This window comes from Pinus tabuliformis, chromosome 6, assembly GCF_031772625.1.
Source record: "Pinus tabuliformis cultivar Carrire ecotype Pingquan chromosome 6, CPIR1, whole genome shotgun sequence".
NCBI lineage: Eukaryota > Viridiplantae > Streptophyta > Pinopsida > Pinales > Pinaceae > Pinus > Pinus tabuliformis.
Window position 1 is genome coordinate 308,917,609 of NC_142292.1, and position 22,556 is coordinate 308,940,164.

At 38.6% G+C, this 22,556-nt stretch overlaps 1 protein-coding gene across 1 annotated transcript in view; it reads right to left on the reverse strand.

The window, feature by feature from the left end:
• Positions 1-22,556, reverse strand: part of LOC149258544 (anoctamin-like protein Os01g0706700) — a 301,245-nt gene that overhangs the window by 105,079 nt on the left and 173,610 nt on the right. Inside the window, exons 9-14 of the mRNA XM_089371991.1 lie at positions 5,334-5,466; positions 5,113-5,226; positions 4,961-5,031; positions 4,631-4,755; positions 4,237-4,319; positions 3,940-4,047 (exon numbers count right to left, since the gene is read on the reverse strand). Coding sequence (XP_089228117.1) covers positions 3,940-4,047; positions 4,237-4,319; positions 4,631-4,755; positions 4,961-5,031; positions 5,113-5,226; positions 5,334-5,466 — 634 coding nt within the window. The remainder of the gene's footprint in view (positions 1-3,939; positions 4,048-4,236; positions 4,320-4,630; positions 4,756-4,960; positions 5,032-5,112; positions 5,227-5,333; positions 5,467-22,556) is intronic.

Genomic DNA, 22,556 nt, shown 5'->3' on the forward strand with positions numbered 1-22,556 from the left:
TTCCCACCTTGTGTAGGGTCGGAAAATCATTGATTATTTCATACCTTCCTCGTAACCCAGACCGGGTCCACTTGGCCTTGTGTGGTCCCGCTCCTTTAAAGGACCACCCTTCAAGAACCATCTAGGATACCAACTTTAACAAGGATTTAGGGTGTGGGAAACTCTTTTCAAAACCTATTCTCATATAGCTAACCCTCAGAATCCTCTTCCTTTCCCTAGAATCACATAGTACCTTGCTTAGAAAGTAAGCAAGCTCCATCCTTCAAAACCTTCTTGGAAAGGGTTTGGGTTAGTCACATCCATTGACTTATCATTCATTGGTAACTCCATACATATCGGGTCTCCTCGCATCGGTGAAAGTCAATGAATAGAAGGGAGCCTTAGTTAAGGTGACAGTGGGCTAAGACTCCATTTGTTGCCCTTGGCCTAACATTTGCCCTTTAGGGATTCCCCTTAGGTCCCCTACTAGTTTGAGCGGTAACAAACCCAATGGACAAATGAGGACCTAGATGGGAAAAATGTGAAAAGGGCTTGTAATGAGCGTAGGGGAGTGAAAGATATGGTGTCGGGAAGCAGGACCACGCAACCAAAATAAGGGTTTCCCATGTAGTGCCACTCCTAAAGCTAGTATCCAAAAGAGGAGATCCCACGAGATTAGGATACAAGATTAACCACCAAGTTGGGACAAGGGAACAAAAGTACAATCCAAGCCCATTCTTTCTGTTGAAACCCCCATTAATCCATGTCCAAATGTGTCCAACAAAAGCAAGCATAAACACCCAATTACATAATGAAAAGTCATAACTTTGAAATTGGAAGGCCCACCTTCAAACATAGGATCATAACAAATGGGCGAGGGCACACAATGGATGGCTCAGGTGATGGAGAATGGGGATACATCGAGGTGCAAGGGTCTACTGGCTGCTGACTGAAGACAAATCTAGGAGAAATTTTCTCCTATAGGGGTCACCCACTGGTTGTAGGTAACAGGACATTAACAAAATTATCTTATCTTAACTTATAAGAGAGTTTTCACTAGAATAAAATGAAAAAAATCCTTAAACTTTTGAGAAAGTGCTAAAATTGGCAACTAGGGCCAAACTCAATGTGGGTCACCTTATTTATGGCATCTAATATTCTTTTTCGATTCCTCTCTTCAAGAGGAGTAGGATTGATCTAAAGATCATCCAATTCCGACATGTATTTATGGAGATATAAATTTATTCATATTATTGACAATTTGTCAAGGTCAGCCAGCAAGCTAAACAAGCACTTTTACCCCAGCTCAACCTCAACGTTGCATTTAAATAGAGGAGACCTCAAGTCATTTGAAGAGCACATTATCTCATGATCTCACAAGGAGGACATGGTGGAAAGAAAGATCAGAGAAGCCCTAGCCGCAGTCATGAAGAGGAGCCCTAGCTGCAATAAAAAAGAGATCTAGCCGCAGTCAAAGAGAGATCTAGCTGCAATCAAGAAGAGGCTAGCCGCAGTCAAGAGGAGCCCTAATACACAGCAAAAGGAAGGCCCTTATCCGTAGCAAGAGGGAGGCCCTAAGCCGCAGCAAGAGGAGATCCTAGCCACAGCAAGAAGGAGCCTTAACATAAGTGTGAAGAAGCCTAGATAGACAGCGTAGAAATCTATGTGTGTTGTAGGTGACAGCGTGGCTAATAAGGCAGTTCTAAAGCATGAGCTAAGGACTGTTAGCAGGTTCTGAATCCACAGTAATAAGGAGAAGCAGTACGTTGAAGAAGTCTGCCCTCAAGACTTAGAACAGATCAGCGTAGGGCTAGATACATATGCGGATTGGGAGCTAACAATTAAGCCGAGTTCTTGTAGGCTATATACTTCTGTGTTGATGGTTGTTGGGTGTTGTTTGTTTGAGGACCGTAGGCCTAACTTACTGCTGGGCTAGGCCGCAGGCCATATCCAGCAGCAATCGTTGTTCTAAGGGTTGCATTAAGGACATGGATAGCGTGGCAGTGGTGGAGTTTCACCTTGGTACACCACAGCTTAAGAAGGCCTGCATTGTTGACTGTGTGGAGACTGAGGGCTGAAGGTTGATGCCCTAACTCATGAAGCTGTGACAGCAAGTGCAGCAAGAAGACAACAGCATTTTGGGAGATGTATTGGATCAAGGTTTGAACATGTTTGGTTCAGTTTAATGAGCATCATGTTGGTGCCATATGGATGATCTTCCGGGGAGGTGAAGGATCTTCCTAGGAGCAGAACCAGCAGTGTAGTTTTTGGGTGCATTGGGCTTAATGTTGAAGGCTGAAGTTGACTGGGCTTGACCAAGCCATTTAGAGGAAGATTCTGTCCTGTTTGACCAGCATTGACTGCTCTGGTCAAGGCTTTACTGCTGCTGTCATAAAATATCAGATTTGTATATTTGTACTATCTCTCTCTCTGCTGAACTATTGATGAATATAAGAAGAATTGATGAAGGGTTTCCCCACATTGGGGTTTGTCCCTGGCTAGTGCCACATCTTGTGTCATCTTGTCTTGGCTTGTTCTCTACTGTTTATGTTTATGTTTTATCTGCATTTTACTATCATGCTGATGTGATTGCTAAACTGGATATTGATATTTGGCTAATAAAAAAATTGAAGTAAATTGCTCTTAAGCATAAAACATACCAAAAATTAACAGAGAGTACTTCTCATCCAGTGGAGGAATTGCCATTTTTCCCAAATTACACTTTATAGAAAGTACTCTGACTCAATGGAGAAGATATTATTATTCTTCCCATGTCATTGAATTTCCTTTTTTATTGTTATTGTCATTATAAGAAATGGAGGTAATTCAAGTGAATTGTACTAATGTTTTTGTCTCTAAATGATTAATAAAGTTGAAAGATCAGATAGAATAAGAAGTTTAAACTTTAAGTTAATGTTGCACAGTAAGTTTCCATATAATGATGAGGTGAAGTGTTAAAATGTTCATGACACTACCTTTTAAATTGGACCTTAAAAGATTTTGGCATATGAATTAGATATGTGTGGCATAGGATTAAAATAATTCCTATTAAGCTTTCACTGACAGGATATGTTCTTCAATAAAGCTCATATTTGTTTAATCACGAGGTTTCAATCATTAGTGAACTCAAAGATTTAAGAATCCCTGTAATTTTGTGTTTCAAAAATTCAGGCTGATAAAAAATAAGAAGTAAAGATGCACTGGAAATAAAGAAAGCTACTTGAAAGCTAATTGGTAATATTTTCTGCAGAACAAAATCCATGCATTAGGAAAGAAAGCATGTATATTATTCACCTGAAATATGTTTAGCCATGCTCCAATGGTTGATACGGCCCGTGGGACTGGCCTCCGCAGCATACCTAATAACTTCAGTGAATCTGTCCGAATCTCTATAAAATTATTTTGACTCAATGGAGAAGATATTATTATTCTTCCCATGTCATTGAATTTCCTTTTTTATTGTTATTGTCATTATAAGAAATGGAGGTAATTCAAGTGAATTGTACTAATGTTTTGGTCTCTAAATGATTAGTAAAGTTGAAAGATCAGATAGAACAAGAAGTTTAAACTTTAAGTTAATGTTGCATAGTAAGTTTCCATATAATGATGAGGTGAAGTGTTAAAATGATCATGACACACTACCTTTTAAATTGGACCTTAAAAGATTTTGGCATATGAATTAGATATGGGTGGCATAGGATTAAAATAATTCCTATTAAGCTTTCACTGACAGGATATGTTCTTCAATAAAGCTCATCTTTGTTTAATCACGAGGTTTCAATCATTAGTGAACTCAAAGATATAAGAATCCCTGTGATTTTGTGTTTCAAAAATTCAGGCTGATAAAAAATAATAAGTAAAGATGCACTGGAAATAAAGAAAGCTACTCGAAAGCTAATTGGTAATATTTTCTGCAGAACAAAACCATGCATTAGGAAAGAAAGCATGCATACTATTCACCTGAAATATGTTTAGCCATGCTCCAATGGTTGATACGGCCCGTGGGACTGGCCTCCGCAGCATACCTAATAACTTCAGTGAATCTGTCCGAATCTCTATAAAATTATTCTGCAATGGGGCAAAACAAGAATAACAAGAAAATCAAGTATTTTACCACAACTGAAATTTGTTTTTATAGCAACGCTGCAAGTTCAAAAACATGGAGTAATTGCTTCTTACTAACTAAGATTATGCAGGATCCAAAATAAACTCTACATTCTACCTATGCAATTAATAGTAAGAGGAAAATTTACTTACTGCAGCAGCAAAAACAAAAATAAAAGGAAATGTACAGGCAAACATGGTCACCATCCCAAACTGCAATGCCAACTCCAGAAAATCTGGACAGTTTCAATGACAACTATTAATACATATATCCATTCTCAATGTCTCTAGTTTATCAGAGGACTACCCAGAGATAAATTGACTTCAAAATAAAGTGGTCTATATTTGTATTAGAATTTAGGATAGCTCCATGTTAGCCCGTAAAATATGTTTGATATTTCAGGCACGTTTCACAAGCATAGAAAATGACAACAGGGTGTTTGATATATGCTTATCCACGTATATTGAACATATTTTATGTGGTTCTGCCAGTATTCAAATATATCTTATCAACCAAATCAAAACAGGCATCGAGATGACAACGTACCATCAAAGAGCCCATCCTCCAATCCATTTCCAATGCTGGCAGTGTATGAGGGCCTCATGTATTCTTTTTCTATTCTCTGCATATGCTGCTTTGATTTATCGTCTAAAAGTCTTCTATCATGTTTCCTTCAGCATGTTAATAATTGTATTAGCTTTTATCATTATCTTCATCTATAGAAGCATAAGTTTATGCAACTTCACTCCTCCCCGTACCATGCTGAGCATGGGTATGGGATGAGGTTGTGCAAACATTGTAACATTTAAACACTGTTGAAGGTTGCATTGTCAGATACAACCTTTTTTCCATACAGCTAAAGAGTGAGTAGCTTACTTGACAGCGTTGTATTTCGTATAGCGGTACTTAACATAAGGAATAAGGTTTTCTGATAGATTGTTCAACACCTGTAAGTATTTGTTCCATCAGCAACTTCACTTGGTTACAGTAGTATATTTGTATGTCAGTACACGGGAGCAGAGCCTTACCATGGATACTATCAGGCGCTGAATCAAAATTTGCTGAAGAATTATAATGTCTCGATGAAAAATTGCAGTATAGAACAAGCCTATATATGATTGCATGAAGTACAGTCCAAAAACCTAAAACAAATCATGTTGAACCAAGGACCATAAGCTATTTTCCATTCATAAACTCATAGATTTGGAGGCAGGTATCATACTTTCAGAAATCCAACCCAATTAATTACCTTGTACACTAGACTATCTGCTCTAGCCTCTCTGCTATCATAATGTTGGGTTTCAACAAGTCTCACGGATATCTTTTCGCCGAATTTTGTGTAGTATTGAATAGCCAAAAGATATAACGCTGTCAATGCATACCTGCATGGAAATCCAACCAGATAGTCAATGCCTACTAGATTAACATGCACCTCTTTATATTCATAATTTGTGTTCTGTTTATCATATGCATTGTGATTCTTCAAATTATGAGGTCGTTCATTTCTATTCAATGGTATCTCATGCAGAAGAACATGTCGTACTAATCCCTTCTTATAGAAAATCAAGTAGTATGCTTTGACATACATCCAATTGAGCCAGGAACAATTACACAACCATTTTTTATTTCAAGTTAAATAACTTGTGTTTTGACCTTTTATATGAATCGCAATTCTTGAAATTTTCAGGCCATTCACATCTGTTCAATGGTATCTCATGCAGGAGAGCATGTCATACTAATCTCTTGCTATAGAAAATCAGAAGTACTCTATGCAATATATCCAGCCAAGGCATGATACAATTACACGACCCTTTTTTTCATCTCAACTTAAAGAACTTGTGTTTCGTGTTTAAAGTTTAAACTGTCTGTCATGTGCATTGCAATTCTTCAAATTATCAGGTCATGAATGTCTGGACAATCCGTATCTAATGCCAGTATCTCATGCTTATCATATGCATTGCAATTCTTAAAATTATCAAGCCATTCATGTCTGCTCAACGGTATCTCATGCAGGAAAGCATGTTATACTAGTCTCTTGCTATAGAAAATCAATGGTATGCTATAGCATATATCCAGTTGAGGCAGGATACAATTTCCTGACCATTTTGTGGTCTCAACTTAAATAACTTGTGTTTTATGTTTTGGCTGTCTATTATTCAAATTATCAGGTTATTCATGTCTGGACTCTGGATAATGTTACCTGATTCTGGCATCTCATGCAGCACAGCATGTCATGCTAATCTCTTGCTATAGAAAATAAAAAAGTATCATGTCGCATATATCAAGTTGAGGCAAGATACAATTACACAAAGAATATTTTATTTCAACTTAATGTGTAATATGGGCATGATATGTTAGAAAATCAGAAAGGTAGAAAGATTTTCTTATATAAATAATTACTTGTGATTCTTCTATCTTTTAGTTCATCGAGCAATTATCAAAACAATAGCACAAGGACAACAGATATGGGCGGGCAGTCAGGGCAAAACCCCTATCTAGGGGAAAACCCAGTCAACAATTCTTTCTTCAATAGTTTCTCGAGATAATCCAAGACTCTTGACCTAGACAAAGACTTCCTCCACACCAAGTCAGCCCTCAATCCTTCTTGCAGATGATAACTCTTCAAAAGAAACTTCGACCTAGCAGCATCAACTTGCAGTAGCAGCTTTGACCCAGTAGTAGCAGCAGCAGCAGCTTCGACTAGACAAAGAAAACTTTGATCTCCCTAAATACTCCTCAAAAGTGAGAGAGAGATGGCCCAAAATTTCGATCTTGGTGTCTTCTATCTTCCTCCAAAATCTCGCACTCTTTTCCAACCTCCTTCCAGCTCTTTTCCAACTTCGCACTTCCCAGCTTCCAGCTTCAGGATATCGAACTATGTGTGAGAGAGTGAATTGCTCCAAATGAATTCGAACTACCTTGTATATATAGCCTTCCAGTAAGGTCGGATCACCCTTCTTGAGGCCGACTTGATCTTCTTGAGACAGACTTGGTGTGGAGGGGACAAATAGTATATTTGACTCAATATTAATTCTTTTTACATGATTTCACTGGAAGGGTCTCTTTTAATGGACAATGACTCTAATGACTCAAACTAAATCCTAGAAGTCCTCAATGGGGAATTTAACCTAAAACATGATGACCCAAGCATAAAACACATGCTTTAATAAGTCATAATAATAATAGTAAAAATATTTTCTTCATTCTTTTGATAAATACATTTCATTGTGACTCAAATACATTTTTGACGAGTGAACCTAGTTACATATTTCAACACTTCCTCTTAACTAGGGAGGTATTCATCATATACAAGTACAAGGAAGATCTCAAACTATGTGAACTATGAAGAGTTTAGGCACCACAATGTCATGGACTAGATTCCTGACCAAGGCAATCTATTTAAAGTCTCTCAACAATTTAGGCACCGCAATGCCACGGACTAGATTCCTAACTAGAGAAATCTATCCGAGTGGGACTAAGATGGACTAAAGCTTTTAGCCTCTCTAGGTACCATCAGGCTTACTTGCTAACCATCAACCCAGGGATCTAGGTGTGTAGCTGAGGTCAAAGCTCCATGATCAACGCCACCCTCTCTAATTCAAGAACTAGATATCAACACAAAGTGTCATCCAGATGTCCTCCCAGGCAATGTGTCTTACACACAAAGCCTCAACACTGCCAATTATTCCAATCGGTAACAAATCCTCCCCGATCAAACAGATCGGTAACAAATCTTTCTCATGTAACCTGCATGCCATCAAACCTCAAAGAGATTTACTTGTACAAACACAACTCTAATCAATAACAAACTTTCAAATGTACATAAATGAATACAAACCTTCGAGGTCTTCCAAACAACTAATGTTGCTTCTCAGTTACTATAGTAGGACTTCGAAATGAATCTTGCCAAAAGATTCTTTAATCATACATTTTCCATTCCTACTCATATTCTACATATAGATCTGACTTTTCTCATTTCAACAACCCCTCAAAATATATTCTCCAATTTTCTTCTTTTGAAGTGTTCAATATGACTATTATATGCCCTCCCTCTTAACTAGGGATTTGTTTCCATGAAGACAAGAGTGATGTATCCTTCTCTCACTCATGGCCTTCACTAAGACTTACGGTTGTTAGTCTTGGTCTAGTGCATGAGAACATGAAGTAGAGAACCATATCCATCACTCCCTCTTAACCAGGGAGGATCTAATCATTCCTATACAAGGAATATATCCAAGCTCCCTCTTAACCTAAGGAGATAACATCAGAGAATCTTTCATGGCTTCCATCATTCTCATCGAAGTTATCATGACCATCATCATCCATATAACTTTCTTCATCATGCTTATCATATCAACTTTACTTATGAACATCTTCACCATCTTGAAGATTATGTACCTACACTACTTAGATAGCAAGTACAAACAAATTTTACTTATGAACATCTTCACCATCTTGAAGATTATGTACCTACACTACTTAGATAGCAAGTACAACCAAATCTATAGAAGCATGAAGTTAACCATATCAAAATCATATAATAATGGAAGCATTCAACTTTATACATCAAATACCCAAACTTAGTTACAAACAAGAGACACATACTCTTCAACTTCTTGCTAGGGTTTTTGTCATAAACCCTAGACTATATCATCAAGACTTTGAGCATTTCATAACAACCTTCATTACATCTAGGGTTTCAATGTTTCTTCCAGAGGTATGACATACCCTACTACAAACTATTGCAAACCCTAGAAGCAATTCAAACAAATATAGATCTACAATGTATCTAACAACTTTAGAATTCATATGTTAGACTTCCTACTAGGATTTAGTGCAAAACCCTAGATTTCATACATGAGCTTTAACAATCAAAACCAATCACAACTCAATTCAAAGTAACAACATGACTAGCTTCCACTAGGGTTTGTTGTAAACCCTAGATTTTACTAATTCTCAACAACCATAATTCAATTTCAAGTTTTATAACTTTCCATAAATCGCAGATTGTTACATTATCATCATATATCAGAGATTGGAACTTCTACTAAGGTTTAGTTACAAAACCCTAGAATTCACAAACACTATCACCCTTGAACTTCGACTAGTGCTTAGTTTCAAACCTTAGGACTCATGACCATCAACAATTAGGTCCACTCATACATATAGGTTTTTCATCATCATGCACAAGCATATCATAACATGTGTTAGTCAAACCCATTGACACAAACATCAATATATTAAAGTTACAAATATCACAAACTTGATTAGACTAAGGTTTCGATCGGACAAACACACATATACCTAGGATTTCATTCCTAGGAAAATATCTAAAATAAGGTTCTTGCTTATACACCCTACCAAACCCTACTGATCTACGGTTTTAATACAAAACATAGCAAACCCTATATTACCAATACTTCAAAGGTTTGGGACTTCAGACATTATCATTCAACCCTAACAAGTTAGGATTTTCATAACCATACCAAAACCTCAAACATGACATCATCAAAGCATAAAAAATTTTCTTTAGACTTCATCAATAACCCTAAGTAGGCTAGGGTTTCACATAGTATCATCGACATTGTTAGTTTTTGGTAGCATCTGTTGTGTTCTAGACACAAAATTTGGTGGAGAAGCTAGAATACATCTATTCTCCAAAACCCAAAAATCGTTTCTGGAAATTCCACTTAGAGACGACTTAATTAAAATAATTAATATTTTTTTAATGGTGACTAAGTCTAAACTTAGGAAAACCGATTAATTAAAGGGTATTAATTAAGTCACGGTGAGAATCTTCTAGAAGAAGACATGGGATCGAGTTCTAGTTAATCTTAGCCATTGATTATGTTTTAATCTTGGTTGTTGATGTCTCAACAAGAAATTATAATTAATCTTTTTTTAATGGTGGCTAAGTCTAAACTTAGGAAAACTGATTAATTAAAGGGTATTAATTAAGTCATGGTGAGAATCTTCTAGAAGAAGACATGGGACCGAGTTCTAGTTTATCTTAGCCATTGATTATGTTTTAATCTTGGTCGTTGATGTCTCAACAAGAGATTATAAGAAGAAATTCGATGGGGGTTGGAGAACACACTTGAGACACCAAAAATTCAATTTTGTTGGGAAATAGATTTCTAGAGTGGCAACTGTGTGTTACCGGAGGTGATTCAGTAAGATCAAAGCAGTGAGAGAGGGGCAGGGATAGTAAGGTTGGAGGGAGATTTTCCAGTCCAGTGAAGTGCATAGCAGAGAGACAGTGAATGCCACAGAGAGGTAGCGCAATGCTTCAGAGGGGAAGTTGTATTTCGCTAGGGAGAAGCAGTGAGTCAATGCCAGAAGTTGAAGAGGGAGCCCAGAGGCTATTGATTTCTGGTAGCATCGGATGTGCTCTAAGTCTCAAAATTTGTAGGGAGGCTTAGACTCATGCATTCTCCAATAACTAGAAACTGTTTTGGGAAATTCCACCAGGAGACAGTTTTATTAAAATAATTAATTTTTTTAATGGGTCCCTAAGTCTAAACTTAGGAAATTAAAATAATTGAAGGGTATTAATCTAACTGTGGGTGAAACTTCTAGAAGAAGACGAGGATCAAGCCAAAATGATCTAAGCCATTGATTAGAAGTTAATCTGGGTCGTTGGTTGTCCAACAGAAAGATATAAGAAGAGGCTTGAGGGGCACTTGGAGAACACATCGAGTGAAGATAAGAAAATCAAATTTATGAAGAAGAGCAATTGTCAGAGAGAAATTTGAAGTTATCTTTTGCAGTGAGGGGCAGGGATAGTTCTACTTGGAGATTTCTCTCAATCCGGGAATACCCAGTAGAGAAGGCAAAGAGAGATCCAACAAACGTAGTGCAGAGCTAGAGAAGCTGACGCAAGGCCACGCAGGGGCAGCGCAAAAGTCTAAAGGGAATTCGTAAATTTGCTGGAGAATCGATTTCCAAAGCCAAAAGCTAGGGTGTGAGACCGGGAGGGCAGAAGTAGAAATCTCAAAGGCAAATCAATCCACTCGGAGGAGTGACGTGGACCCCAGTAGCTGTGATGCAAGGCCTACACAGTGATTGCGTAGAGACTGCGCAAAGGCAGCTATGGATTGGCCATTCAATGGAGGGATTAGTCAGATCTCCAGTGGTAGTGTGAGGTAATCTCCCTTATCTCTCTGTCAATAATATTCTTTGTACTGGATAGCCAGCAGGGCATCCAGAGGTTGCATTCAGAAAAAATACTACTTAATAATAAAACCCTCAACTGTTGCACCGGTTTTCCCACACTAGGTTTTTCAAGGGACATTTGTCCAAAAATAACTATGTAGATGTGTTTTATTTATTTCTTGTTCAGTTTCTTGTTTTTTCTTATAATTTAAATGGTGTAGGCTATAGTGTATTCGCTTCAGTGTTTACTGTAGGAAATAGTAAATAATTTCTTTCAGTAATTAACAAATAGGAGAAACATAATTAGTTGTTGCAGTAAAAAATTGGGCATCCAAATTTTCACATGGTATTAGAGTTGCAGGTGAAACAAAAGAGCAGTACTGGAAGATCCCAGAGTTGAAGGAGGAAGGGAGTTCAAAATTCCTGCAAAGGTAGCAAATCGAATCCCAAGAGGGATTGCGCAGTTCATGCCAAAAGGGCAAGATTTTCATGGTAAATCTCTCTCTGAGTGAGTCGACAGAGAGGTAGGATTTCCAAATTGAAATCTGTCAGCGACAGAGGGAGCAACGCAGCAAAAGCTTCAACAAAGAGGGGTTCCTGGTGTGACGCAATTTTCCGTAGACAGTTGTTAGGTAGAAAGAAGTCAGAAGAAAGAAGAAAATTGAGGGAATTTCTTTCTCAGAGAATTCCTAGCCAGGGAATTCGAATTCTCAATTGCTGAGCAACACCAAGTGGCAGTAAATCTACTAACTCTAGCAGGGAGTGCGTAGGCTAGCCCAACAGCAACGCGGAGGGGAGAGGAGGCAATTTGATATTTTTGCAGAGATGGCCACGGATGGGCAGAATCCATCGAAGAGCAACAAATTAGATCTAGTTGTTGCAGATTTCTCACATGCATCAGTATCCTTGCTACAGGAGCCCAACATAATTAGTAGCAGGAGGATCACAATGTCAGCAGACGCAACTAGTCATTCAAATGACAGTTGCATAACTAGTTGCAGTCAGTTTCCAGAAGACAGTTGCAGATCTAGTTGCAGTATGCAGGTGCAGTTCCAGCCAAGAGATTCCCAGCGCAAAGCTTCGCAATCCAGTTTCCAGTGCAAGAGGATTGTGTGAGTTTCCAGGAGGGAGTAGAAAGATTTCCCATAAGGAGATCGAGACTCAGAGGGAGTCTAGTTTCAAAGGGAGAAACCCTATGGAGGCTAGTACTTCTAGATCTGGGGAGATCAGACTCATTATTGTAGTAGTGCAGAAGCATCAACAAAGCAGTAGCAGTCGCAATATGAGTATATCATATTTCGCCATGTTGGCAGCCATACCTTCAGGGTTGAGGTGGGGCGATATGGAGTTGTAGCCCCAGAGAGCTACAAGTTGGCCAAGATCCTTCAGGGGGTCCACCTCTCAGATCATTACCTTGCTACAGGAGCCCAAATCAGAAGTAGTAGGATGGACCGGATCAGTTGGTGTAGAGGAGTGTCGGAGTGACAGTTGCAATGGCTAGGAGCGCCAAAGACTGAGCAGCCCAGAGCTAGAGTTGACAGCAGTGCAGTTGGCATAGAGAAGAGGTCAGCAACAGCGTAGAGGCTTCAGAGGGTCAGCATAGAAACTAGCAGCAGTCAGACTCCAGCAACAAGATGCATCATACTGAACACTAGTTTAGTAATTTGGCATGAATTTTCATTGTTGATGCAGTCGCAGCAGCAGTTGGAGAAGGTTGCAGTGCAGATGCAATATTGGAAGTGGCAGTGCCAACAGCAGCATGAATGCAAAATTGAGAGGGTGTTGTAGTACAAATGCAGTGTTCACAGTGGCAGGGTCAACAGCAATACAGATGCTGTGGAGTAGTTGATGGACAGGATCTCAGACATCAACAACGCAAAAGGAGATGTTACAGAACAGAGTGATGCTTCAGCTGGGTGCATTGTTAGAGCACATTCCTCACTAACAAGGATTGTTGGTTTCTGGTAGCATCAGATGTGCTCTAAGTCTCAAAAATTGTAGGGAGGCTTAGACACATGCATTCTCCAATACCCAAAAACCGTTTTAGGAAATTCCACCCGGAGACAATTTTAGTAAAATAATTCATTATTTGTAATGGGTCCCTAAGTCTAAACTTAAGAAATTAAAATAATTAAAATGTATTAATCTAACTGTGAGTGAAACTTCTAGAAGAAGACGAGGACCGAGACAAAAAGATCTAAGCCATTGATTAGAAGTTAATCTGGGTCAATGGTTCAGAAAGATAGAAGAAGAGGCTTGAGGGTCACTTGGAGAACACATTGAGTGAAAATCAAAAGATCGAATTTCTAAAGCAGAGCAGTTGCTGGAGAGAAATTTGAAGTGATTTTTTGCAGTGAGGGGTAGGGATAGTTCCAGTTTGGGATTTCTGTTGATCCAAGAATACTCAGGAGAGAAGGCAGAGAAAGATCTAGTAGAGGCAACGTAGAGCCAGAGAGGCTAACACAGGGCCACGCAAAGGCAGCGCAGAAGCCCAAAGGGAATTCGTAAATTTGTTGGAGAATCAATTTCCAGAGCCAAAAGCCAAGGTGTGAGACCAAGAGGGCATAAGTCGAAATCTCAGAGGCAAATCGATCAGCCGGGAGGAGTGACGCAGACCACAGTGGATGTGACGTAAGGCCTATGCAGTGATTATGTAGAGACTGTGCAAAGGCAGCCAGGGGTTGACCATTCAGTGGCTGGATCAGTCAGATCTCTAGTGATAGTGTGAGGTAATATTCCTTATCTCTCTGTCAGTAATATTCTCTATACTGGATAGCCAGTTGGGCATCCAGAGATTGTATTCAGAAAAACTACTGCTTAATAATAAAACACTCAACTTCTACACTAGTTTTCCCACACTAGGTTTTTTCGGGGACATTTGTCCAAAAATAACTATGTAGATGTGTTGTATTTCTTGCTTGTTCAGTTTCTTGTTTTCGCTTATAATTTAAATGGTGTAGGCTGCAGTGTATTCATTTCAATGTTTACTGTAGGAAACAGTAAATAATTTAGTTCAGTAATTAACAAATAGGATAAACGTAATCAGTTGTTGCAGTAGAAATTTGGGCATCCAAATTTTCATAAAGGCCAAAAGAATCGATCTTCCAAACAGCAGTTGATCAGTGAGCGAGAGAGACACTGGTCCAAGTTGTGTGACACAACACCACATAGGCTGAGGCAGGGATTACGCAGAGGCAACAGAGAGCAGTTCATCTTGAGCCAAGGTCAGTGTCGGATCACTATTTGAAGTGAGACTTTTCTCACTAGACTTTTGTCAGTCATTTCTCTGTATGGACTGCTAGATTTAAGCATCCCTAGTCTTGTACTCAGATTTACTACTGCATAATAATAAAACCCTCAGTTGTTGCACAGGTTTTCCCAAGTTGGGTTTTTTCAAGGACATTGGTCCAAAAATAACTATGTATTTGTGTTTGTGTGCATCTATTCTTCCAACATTATTTTTCTTTTGCAGTATTGTATTTGTGAAAGCTGTAGTGTATTAGTTTTGATATTTACCGTAGGATGCAATATATAATTTGTTCAGTTCATTTAACAAATAGAAGAAACTTAAGCAATTGTTGCAGTAAGATTCTAGATTTCAGAATTTTCACATGGTATCAGAGCACGGATCTTAAGCCGGAGAGCTCAATAGCAGAAGGGAAGAGGAATTTCGAATCTCTGCATAGGCAGAAGTTCAAAACCCTCAGAGGTAGCACAATTCTTCGTCAAGAGGGTCGATTTTTGAGGAAAATTGTATTCCTCTGAGAGAGTCGACAGAGAATAAAATTTCCAGATCAAAGATTACCAGAGGCAGAGGGAGTAGCAACATTTTCCTTGCAAAGCAGATCTTCAGGTGGGACGTCTTTATTTTGCAACAGTTTGCTAGTGCAAAATAGCGTCAGGAGGAAGGAAGAGCACACACTGAGGGAATTCTTTCCACGGGGAACTTCTAGCCCAGAAGTTCGATTTTTCTTAGCAGAGCGACAGTAGTTGTGAGCATATTTTCCCACTTCAATAGGGAGTGCATAGAGCCAATCAGCAGCTGCGCAGAGGAGAAGAGGAGGAATTCGACTTTTTGCAGAGATGGCATCAACAAGGTTGAGAGATCAGGATTGGTTGGAGGGAGCATCCAACTATGTGATCTGAAAGGCAAGAATTTCTTCTCTTCTAGATGAATATTATCTCAAAACTTACATCAATATCGTGGTAGTTGTACCCGCAGATGAAAATTCACTAAAGGCCTACAAGAAGGAGATGGTGAAAGCAAAGAGGTTGATTCTCGATGGGGTTCGAGATCATGTGGTATCTCACACAGCTAGTAAAGATACTGCCCAGCAGAGGTGGGAGGAAATTGCTACGTTATACGAGAGATCTTTCAAGTAGCGGAAGATGTATCTTGAGGAGAAGCTGAGATGCAGAAAAGGGAGCACATAGACAGCCTATCTGAGACCAATTGTCTGCAGTAGGGTCGATGCCCTAGCCTAGAGAATTGGTGCCATTAGCTCTAAACAATGTTTCCAAAGAATGGCAGGTCTTCATCAAGAGTATTCTGGGTAGAGAAAAGTTGCCAGATTGGGATCGAATGTGGGCTGATCTGCAGCAGGAGGAGATGAGGCGAGATTTGGTGAAGAGCACCATCAGTGGCACTAGCAGCAGTAGTGGGATGACGCAAGTAAACGAAGAAGAAAATGTGGCCCTTGCATCAAAGGGGCGATAGGAGTAGCATAGGAGGAAGGAGGACATTTCTAGAGTGAAATGCTTCAGATGTGGAGAAGGAAAAAGAGAAGCAGGATCAGCAGGCTGCATCTGCAGAGATCGACAGGTTGTCCTACAGATTGGAGGAAGAGTTTGCCATGATCACCAAGATACCTCTAGGAGTGAAGCGGGGTGATTTGGTTTTGTAGCCCCAGAGAGCTACAAGATGGGCATGATTCTTGAGGAGGTCCACCTCATGAATCAATACCTTGCTACGGTAGCCCATAACATGTAGTAGCAGGATGGATCAGTGGCAGAATGTGTAGTCAGAAGCCAGAGTGACAGATGCAGTCGCTAGTAGTGGTCAGATACTAAGTAGCGTTGTGTAGAGTTGGTAGCAGTGCATTTGGCACAGAGTAGAGTCAACAACAATGCAGAGGCTTCAGTGATAGTGCAACCTCTAGCAACCATCAGGACTCGAGTGATAGATGCATCACACTAACCACAGTTGATTCAGTATTTTGGATGCTTTTCAGTTGCAGTTGCAGCAACAATGGATGGAGAGGAATGTGTAGTGCAGATGTAGTGTTGGCAGCAGTTCAACAGGGCCAACAGCAGCACGGATGTAGCGTTTATCAAATTTGCGCAGTAGTTGGTGGGCAGCAGCAGCCAGACATCAGCAATCTAACAGGAGGTGGTGTAGAGACAGGGTGTTGCTTCAGTGGGTTGCAGCGTTAGAACACATTCCTTGCTAAGAGGGAGTGTTAGTTTTTTGTAACATCGGTTGTTTTCTAGCCACAAAATTTGGTGGAAAGGCTAAAATACATGTATTCTCCAAAACCCAAAAATCGTTTCTAGAAATTCCACCTAGAGACGAATTAATTAAAATAATTAATCTTTTTTTAATGGTGCCTAGTCTAAACTTAGGAAAACTGATTAATTAAAGGGTATTAATTAAGTCATGGTGAGAATCTTCTAGAAGAATACATGGATCAAGTTCTAATTTAATCTTAGCCATCGATTATGTTTTAATCTTGGTCATTGATGTCTCAATGAGAGATTATAAGAAGAAATTCGATAGGGATTGGAAAACACACTTAACACCCCAGAAATTCGATTTTGCCGGCAAATCGATTTCCAGAGTGGCAGCTATGTGTTGCCGAGGTGATTAAGTAAGATCGAAACAGTGAGGGAGTGGTAGGGATAGTAAGGCCTAAGGGAGATTTTCCAGTCCAGTGAAGTGCATAGCAGAGAGGTAGTGTAGTGCTTCAGAGGGGAAGCCATATTTTGCTGGGGAGAAGCAGCGATTCAGTGCCAGAAACCGGAGTGGGAGCCCAGAGGCCAGAAGAATCAACCTTCTAGACAACAGCTGATCAGTTAGCGAGAGAGACGATGGTCCAAGTTGTTTGACGTAGCACTGCGTAGGTTGACACAGGGACTGCGCAAGAGGAGGCAGATAGCAGTTCATCTTCAGCCAACGTTAGTGTTGAATAATAGGTGGAACTGAAATTTTTCTCAATAGACTTTTGTGAGTCATTTCTATGTATTGATTGATAGATTTAAGCATCCATAATCTTGTACTCAGATTTACTACTACATAATAATAAAACCCTCAATTGTTGCATCGGTTTTCCCAAGTTGGGTTCTCTAAGGACATTGGTCCAAAAAAAACTGTGTATTTGTGTGTGTGCATCTATTCTGCCAACATTATTTTTCTTCTGCAGTATTGTATTTGTGAAGGTTTCAGTGTGTTGTCGCACAGAATATCTAGGCACCGCAACAATGGCTTAGATCAAGGGTTGTCACACTGATCCCCAATCACTCTGTTTGAGTTGTCTCCCAACAGCAGACTAAGGGGGGTAGACCCTATGGAAATGGAAAAAGGAAATATTAGCTGGGAACCAACTAACCTGGGAGACATAGCTAAGCAACCAATACTTGTTTTAGATTGTGCAGGATTTTAAGGATTCAAGATGATTTGAAGAAAGTGATATCAGTGCCTTGTGGAGTCTTGCGAAGAAAATAAGGTTCAAGCAAATGATGAGAAACTGCTGCTGAAAAGACTCGACTGTCTCATATGCAAATACAAAATTTAAAACTATGTGAAATGAAAGGACTTGGGTTAAATGAGGGCCTAAAGTTATTTCTGAAATGTCTTAAATGTTACTTAACTTAAGGCTCATAAAGGTGGTGATCTAAATGTGAAAGCAAATACTTATACCAGCACTGCAAAATGTAAAATCTGCATAAATAATTATTGAAATGCACAATGGACTGAAATGTAAAACGCTGGAATAAAACACCTTTAAATTCAAAAATTCATTTGTATGAAATACTCAATCAGAGATCATTATATGCATAAGTAAAACTCGCATGAGCATGTATAAAAAAACAAATGTATTTCCGAAATTAAACTAAGTGCTTAAACTTAGATTACATCAATGAAATATCAGTCTAGAAATCTGCTCTTAAAACAAGTGTTAATACCAACAATATATTTTAAATCAACAGTCTTGTAACCATGCAATATTCAGAAATTTCTATGTATAACAATAAAAAAAATTAAATGACAAACTGATAACTACAATTCAGAAAATTTCTGAGTTTAATTATTTCTAATCTATTAATGTATTTGATCTAAAAAAACTCAGAAATAAACTACCGAACAACACTAAAACAATTTTCAGAAATTTGTCTGCAAAAATTACTGAAAATAAATTCTATTTCAACAATTATACAATAGTAAAAATGTGAATTAAATCTGCTGCTAAATTCAGGAAAAATCTGAGTTTAATTCTTTCTAATCTATTAATTTATTCGATCTCAAAACTCAGAAAATTACACACAGTGAAATAATATTCAGAAAATAGCATGTAAAAGTTTTTGAAAGTAATTATATTTCTGAAATGTAATGCAGTGAAAGATGCAAACTAATTTGCTGCTAAATTTCAAATAACTAAAATTTTATGCAAGTATTAATCTTGCTTTCAATTAGATCAATGAAAATGGTAAGGGCTTAGAAGATGTGCACCAGTCAGCCCCTAGGGGCTGGAAGACACTTGAAGATGGGCTGCCCAAGTCACTGAAAATTCTCCAATGCAAATGCCAAACTCAGAAAATTTTGAGAAAAAATTGTTAAATTTTTTTGGGAAATTTTAGGAAAAAATTAGTGAGAAAAATATGGTGAAGAAGGTTGCAAAGATGAGAGGCCTGAGGGTGGAATGATAGAGGCCGAGAATGAGGCTAGAGATGGCCAACGCTAGGCCTCAAGGCCCTAAAAAAATTTGCCCACGATCCTTCTGAAATTTCTCCTCAACCTGCAAACAAAATGGAGATGCCCTCTGGGGCTCAGATCTCTCTCTGGAATCCACAAAAATCACCTGCAATTTTCAGATTTTTTCCTGCACAAATAAAAGACAGAAAACCCCAAAGCATGTATATACAAAAATATGAAATACCCAAAACCCCAATGAATTAGAAATTTGCTATTTACAAATCTACAATAATATTCTACAAATCTAACAGATCTGCCGATCAAAGCCCTCTATTATAGCCAGGTTTAAACAAAATTTTGCACAATATTTAGAAATAAACTTGAAATTTTAAAGAGGCACAAGCCCAAGAAAAACCCTGCAAGTAAAATATTCTATAAAATGACTTCAGAAATTAAAAAGATAGTGGACTCTTTTAGATTCTGTAAATTGAGAGTCAGTTGGTCCAGCTGAGGGCTTCCCCAAATGCCCAAATTCTGAATGATAACTTCTGCACACTTAAATCTGCTTGTCAGATTAATAGAGATCTATAAAATTATCAAGAAATAGAAATATCTACTACTTCTATCAAATTAAAATGATATTCTAAAAACCTGAGAGATTTGTGTAAAATACCTGTACACAAATCAATCCTCAAAGGCTATTAACCAGCAAATGCAAATAAAAGCAGCAAGTATTAAGAACAATATTACCACATAAATCTGAAAGAGAAACACCACGATCTGAAACCTCAAAGTCTTTGCGTTTTATTAACCAAAAAAAGTTACAAGAGTTTTCTTAGAGCAAGTACACAATTCAGAAATCAAATGAAATAATGGAGAGAAGCCTCTCATTTATAGAAAAATTCTCCAACGGCTAATTGGCTTGATCTCTGTCAAAGCAATCTCAACCGTTGATGAAGATCAAATGATCTTTTAATCATCACTGTTGAAATAAAGTTAATTTTTGAGGAACTTCGAATTTCACTTTTAATTAACGAAAAAATGATTATTTTGAGTTAATTTCCGCAAAAATTTGACTTTGACTTAACTACCATGGCCCAAGGGTTCAAAATATCTTGAAAGTTTCAATATTCCCTTGGCCGGGGACCTCCAAAAATTAGGAACTTTAAAACCCACAAATTTTAGACGTTGGAGAATTTAGTTTTTCCTAAGACCTAAATTAATTAATTTTTTGGCTTTAGCATTTTAATTTATTTTAGCTAGAAATTTTAATTAATTGACTCATGAAGGGATTATTAATTTTTCCAACCCTCTAATATTTAACCATGGTGTCTAAATATGAGGGACCATGCACTAAATAGTTTTTTACATGAAATATTTCAATTCTAACCCATGAAGGGGGAACACTCGTTTGTTATAGACCCTCAATAATTACCCATTTCTACGACACAAAATATGATAGTTGAATTGAGGCTTCTGTGATCCATAATATTTGCAAGAATAACTTCGGCGTAAATCACATGTAGACATACATTTGTCGACGCGTTTCGAACCAACTAGTGTGGTTCATCGTCAGGACAAAATATGATCTAGTAGACTAAGTGACTTGTAATAAAATAATCTAACCAAATAATTAGAATTATTCCCAAATCACTTTTACAGAGACTTGATAAATAACACTAGGACTCATTTAAAATCCTGATGACAAAATCCACCCTAGCTTTGGGGTGAGGCTGGAGGGAAGAACTCTGCCGATCATCTGCGTTTAGAAACACACATGAATCGGTGAGACTAAAAACCTCTTAGGATAGAAATCATCATCAGAAAAATGAGTTTATCTAGGTTGTTACATACATTTGTCTTACTAGGATCATTTACTTTACAAAATAAAGAATGGGTTTACAAAACTCCAGTATACATATAGTTGATAATGATGAATCTGTGGATCATCTGAATGCTCGGACATGATGGAAATCCATGCGCGAAAAAATGTACATCTACGGGGTAGTTGACATGGAGTGGTCAACATAGTGTATTAGTTTCAACATTTACCGTAGGATGCAGTAAATAATTTGTTCAGTTCATTTAACAAATAGAAGAAACTTAATCAGTTGCTGCAGTAGGATTCCAGATTTCAGAATTTTTACATGGTATCAGAGCACAGATTGTAAGCCGAGGAGCTCAGTAGCAGAAGGGAAGAGGAATTTCGAATCTCTACATAGGCAGTAGTTCGAAACCCTCAAAGGCAGTGTAGTTCTTGGCCAGGAGGGTCGATTTTTGAGGAAAAAATTATCTCTGGGAGAGTCGACAGAGAATAAAATTCCAGATCAAAGATTACCAGAGGTAAAGGGAACAACAACATTTTTCCTTGTAGAGAAGATCTTCAACTGGGATGTCGTTATTTTGCAGCGGTTTGCTAGTGCAAAATAGCGTTAGAAGAAAGGAAGAGCAAACACTAAGGGGATTATTTCCTCAGGGAACTTCTAGCCCAAAAGTTCAATTTTTCTAAGCAGAGCAGCAACAGTTGTGAGCAGATTTTCCCACTTCGGCAGGGATTGCATAGAGCCAATCAGCAGTTGCACAGAGGAGAAGAGGAGGAATTCAAATTTTTGCAGATATGGCATCAGCAAGGCTGAGAGATCAGGATCGGTTGGAGGGAGCATCCAACTATATGATCTAGAAGGCAAGAATTTATTGTCTTTTAGATGAATACGATCTCAAAACTTACATCGATAGCATGGTAGTTGTACCCGCAGATGTAGATCCACTAAAGGCCTACAAGGAGGAGATGGAAAAAGCAAAGAGGTTGATTCTTGATGGCGCTCGAGATAATGAGGTGTTTCACATAGCTAGCAAAGATACTGCCCGACAGATGTGCGAGACAATTGGTACGCTATATGATGGATCTTCCAAGCAGCGGAAGACTTATCTTGAGGAGAAGATGAGATGCACAAGGATGCAGAAAGGGGAGCACATAAACCCCTTCCTCACAAGGATTCAGGATATCCGAGACCAGCTGTCGGCAATAGAGTCAACGCCCTAACCTACAAAATTGGTGTGGTTAGCTCTAAACAACGTTTCCGAAGAATGGCAAGTCTTCGTCTAGAGTATTTTGGGTAGAGAAAAATTGCCAGATTGGGATCGAATGTGGGTTGATCTGCAGCAAGAGGAGATGAGGCGAGATTTGGTGAGGAGCACCATTAGTGGCACCAATAGCAGCAGTGGGATAAAGTAAAGGAAAAAGAAAATGTGGCCCTTGCATCAAATGGGTAACAGGAGCAACGCAGGAGGAAGAAGGACATTTTCAAGGTGAAATGCTTCAGATGTGGTGAACTTGGCCACTACAGGCCTCAATGTCCTCTCAAAAAGAAGGACAAAGAGGAGAAGCAAGATCAGTAGGCTGCATCC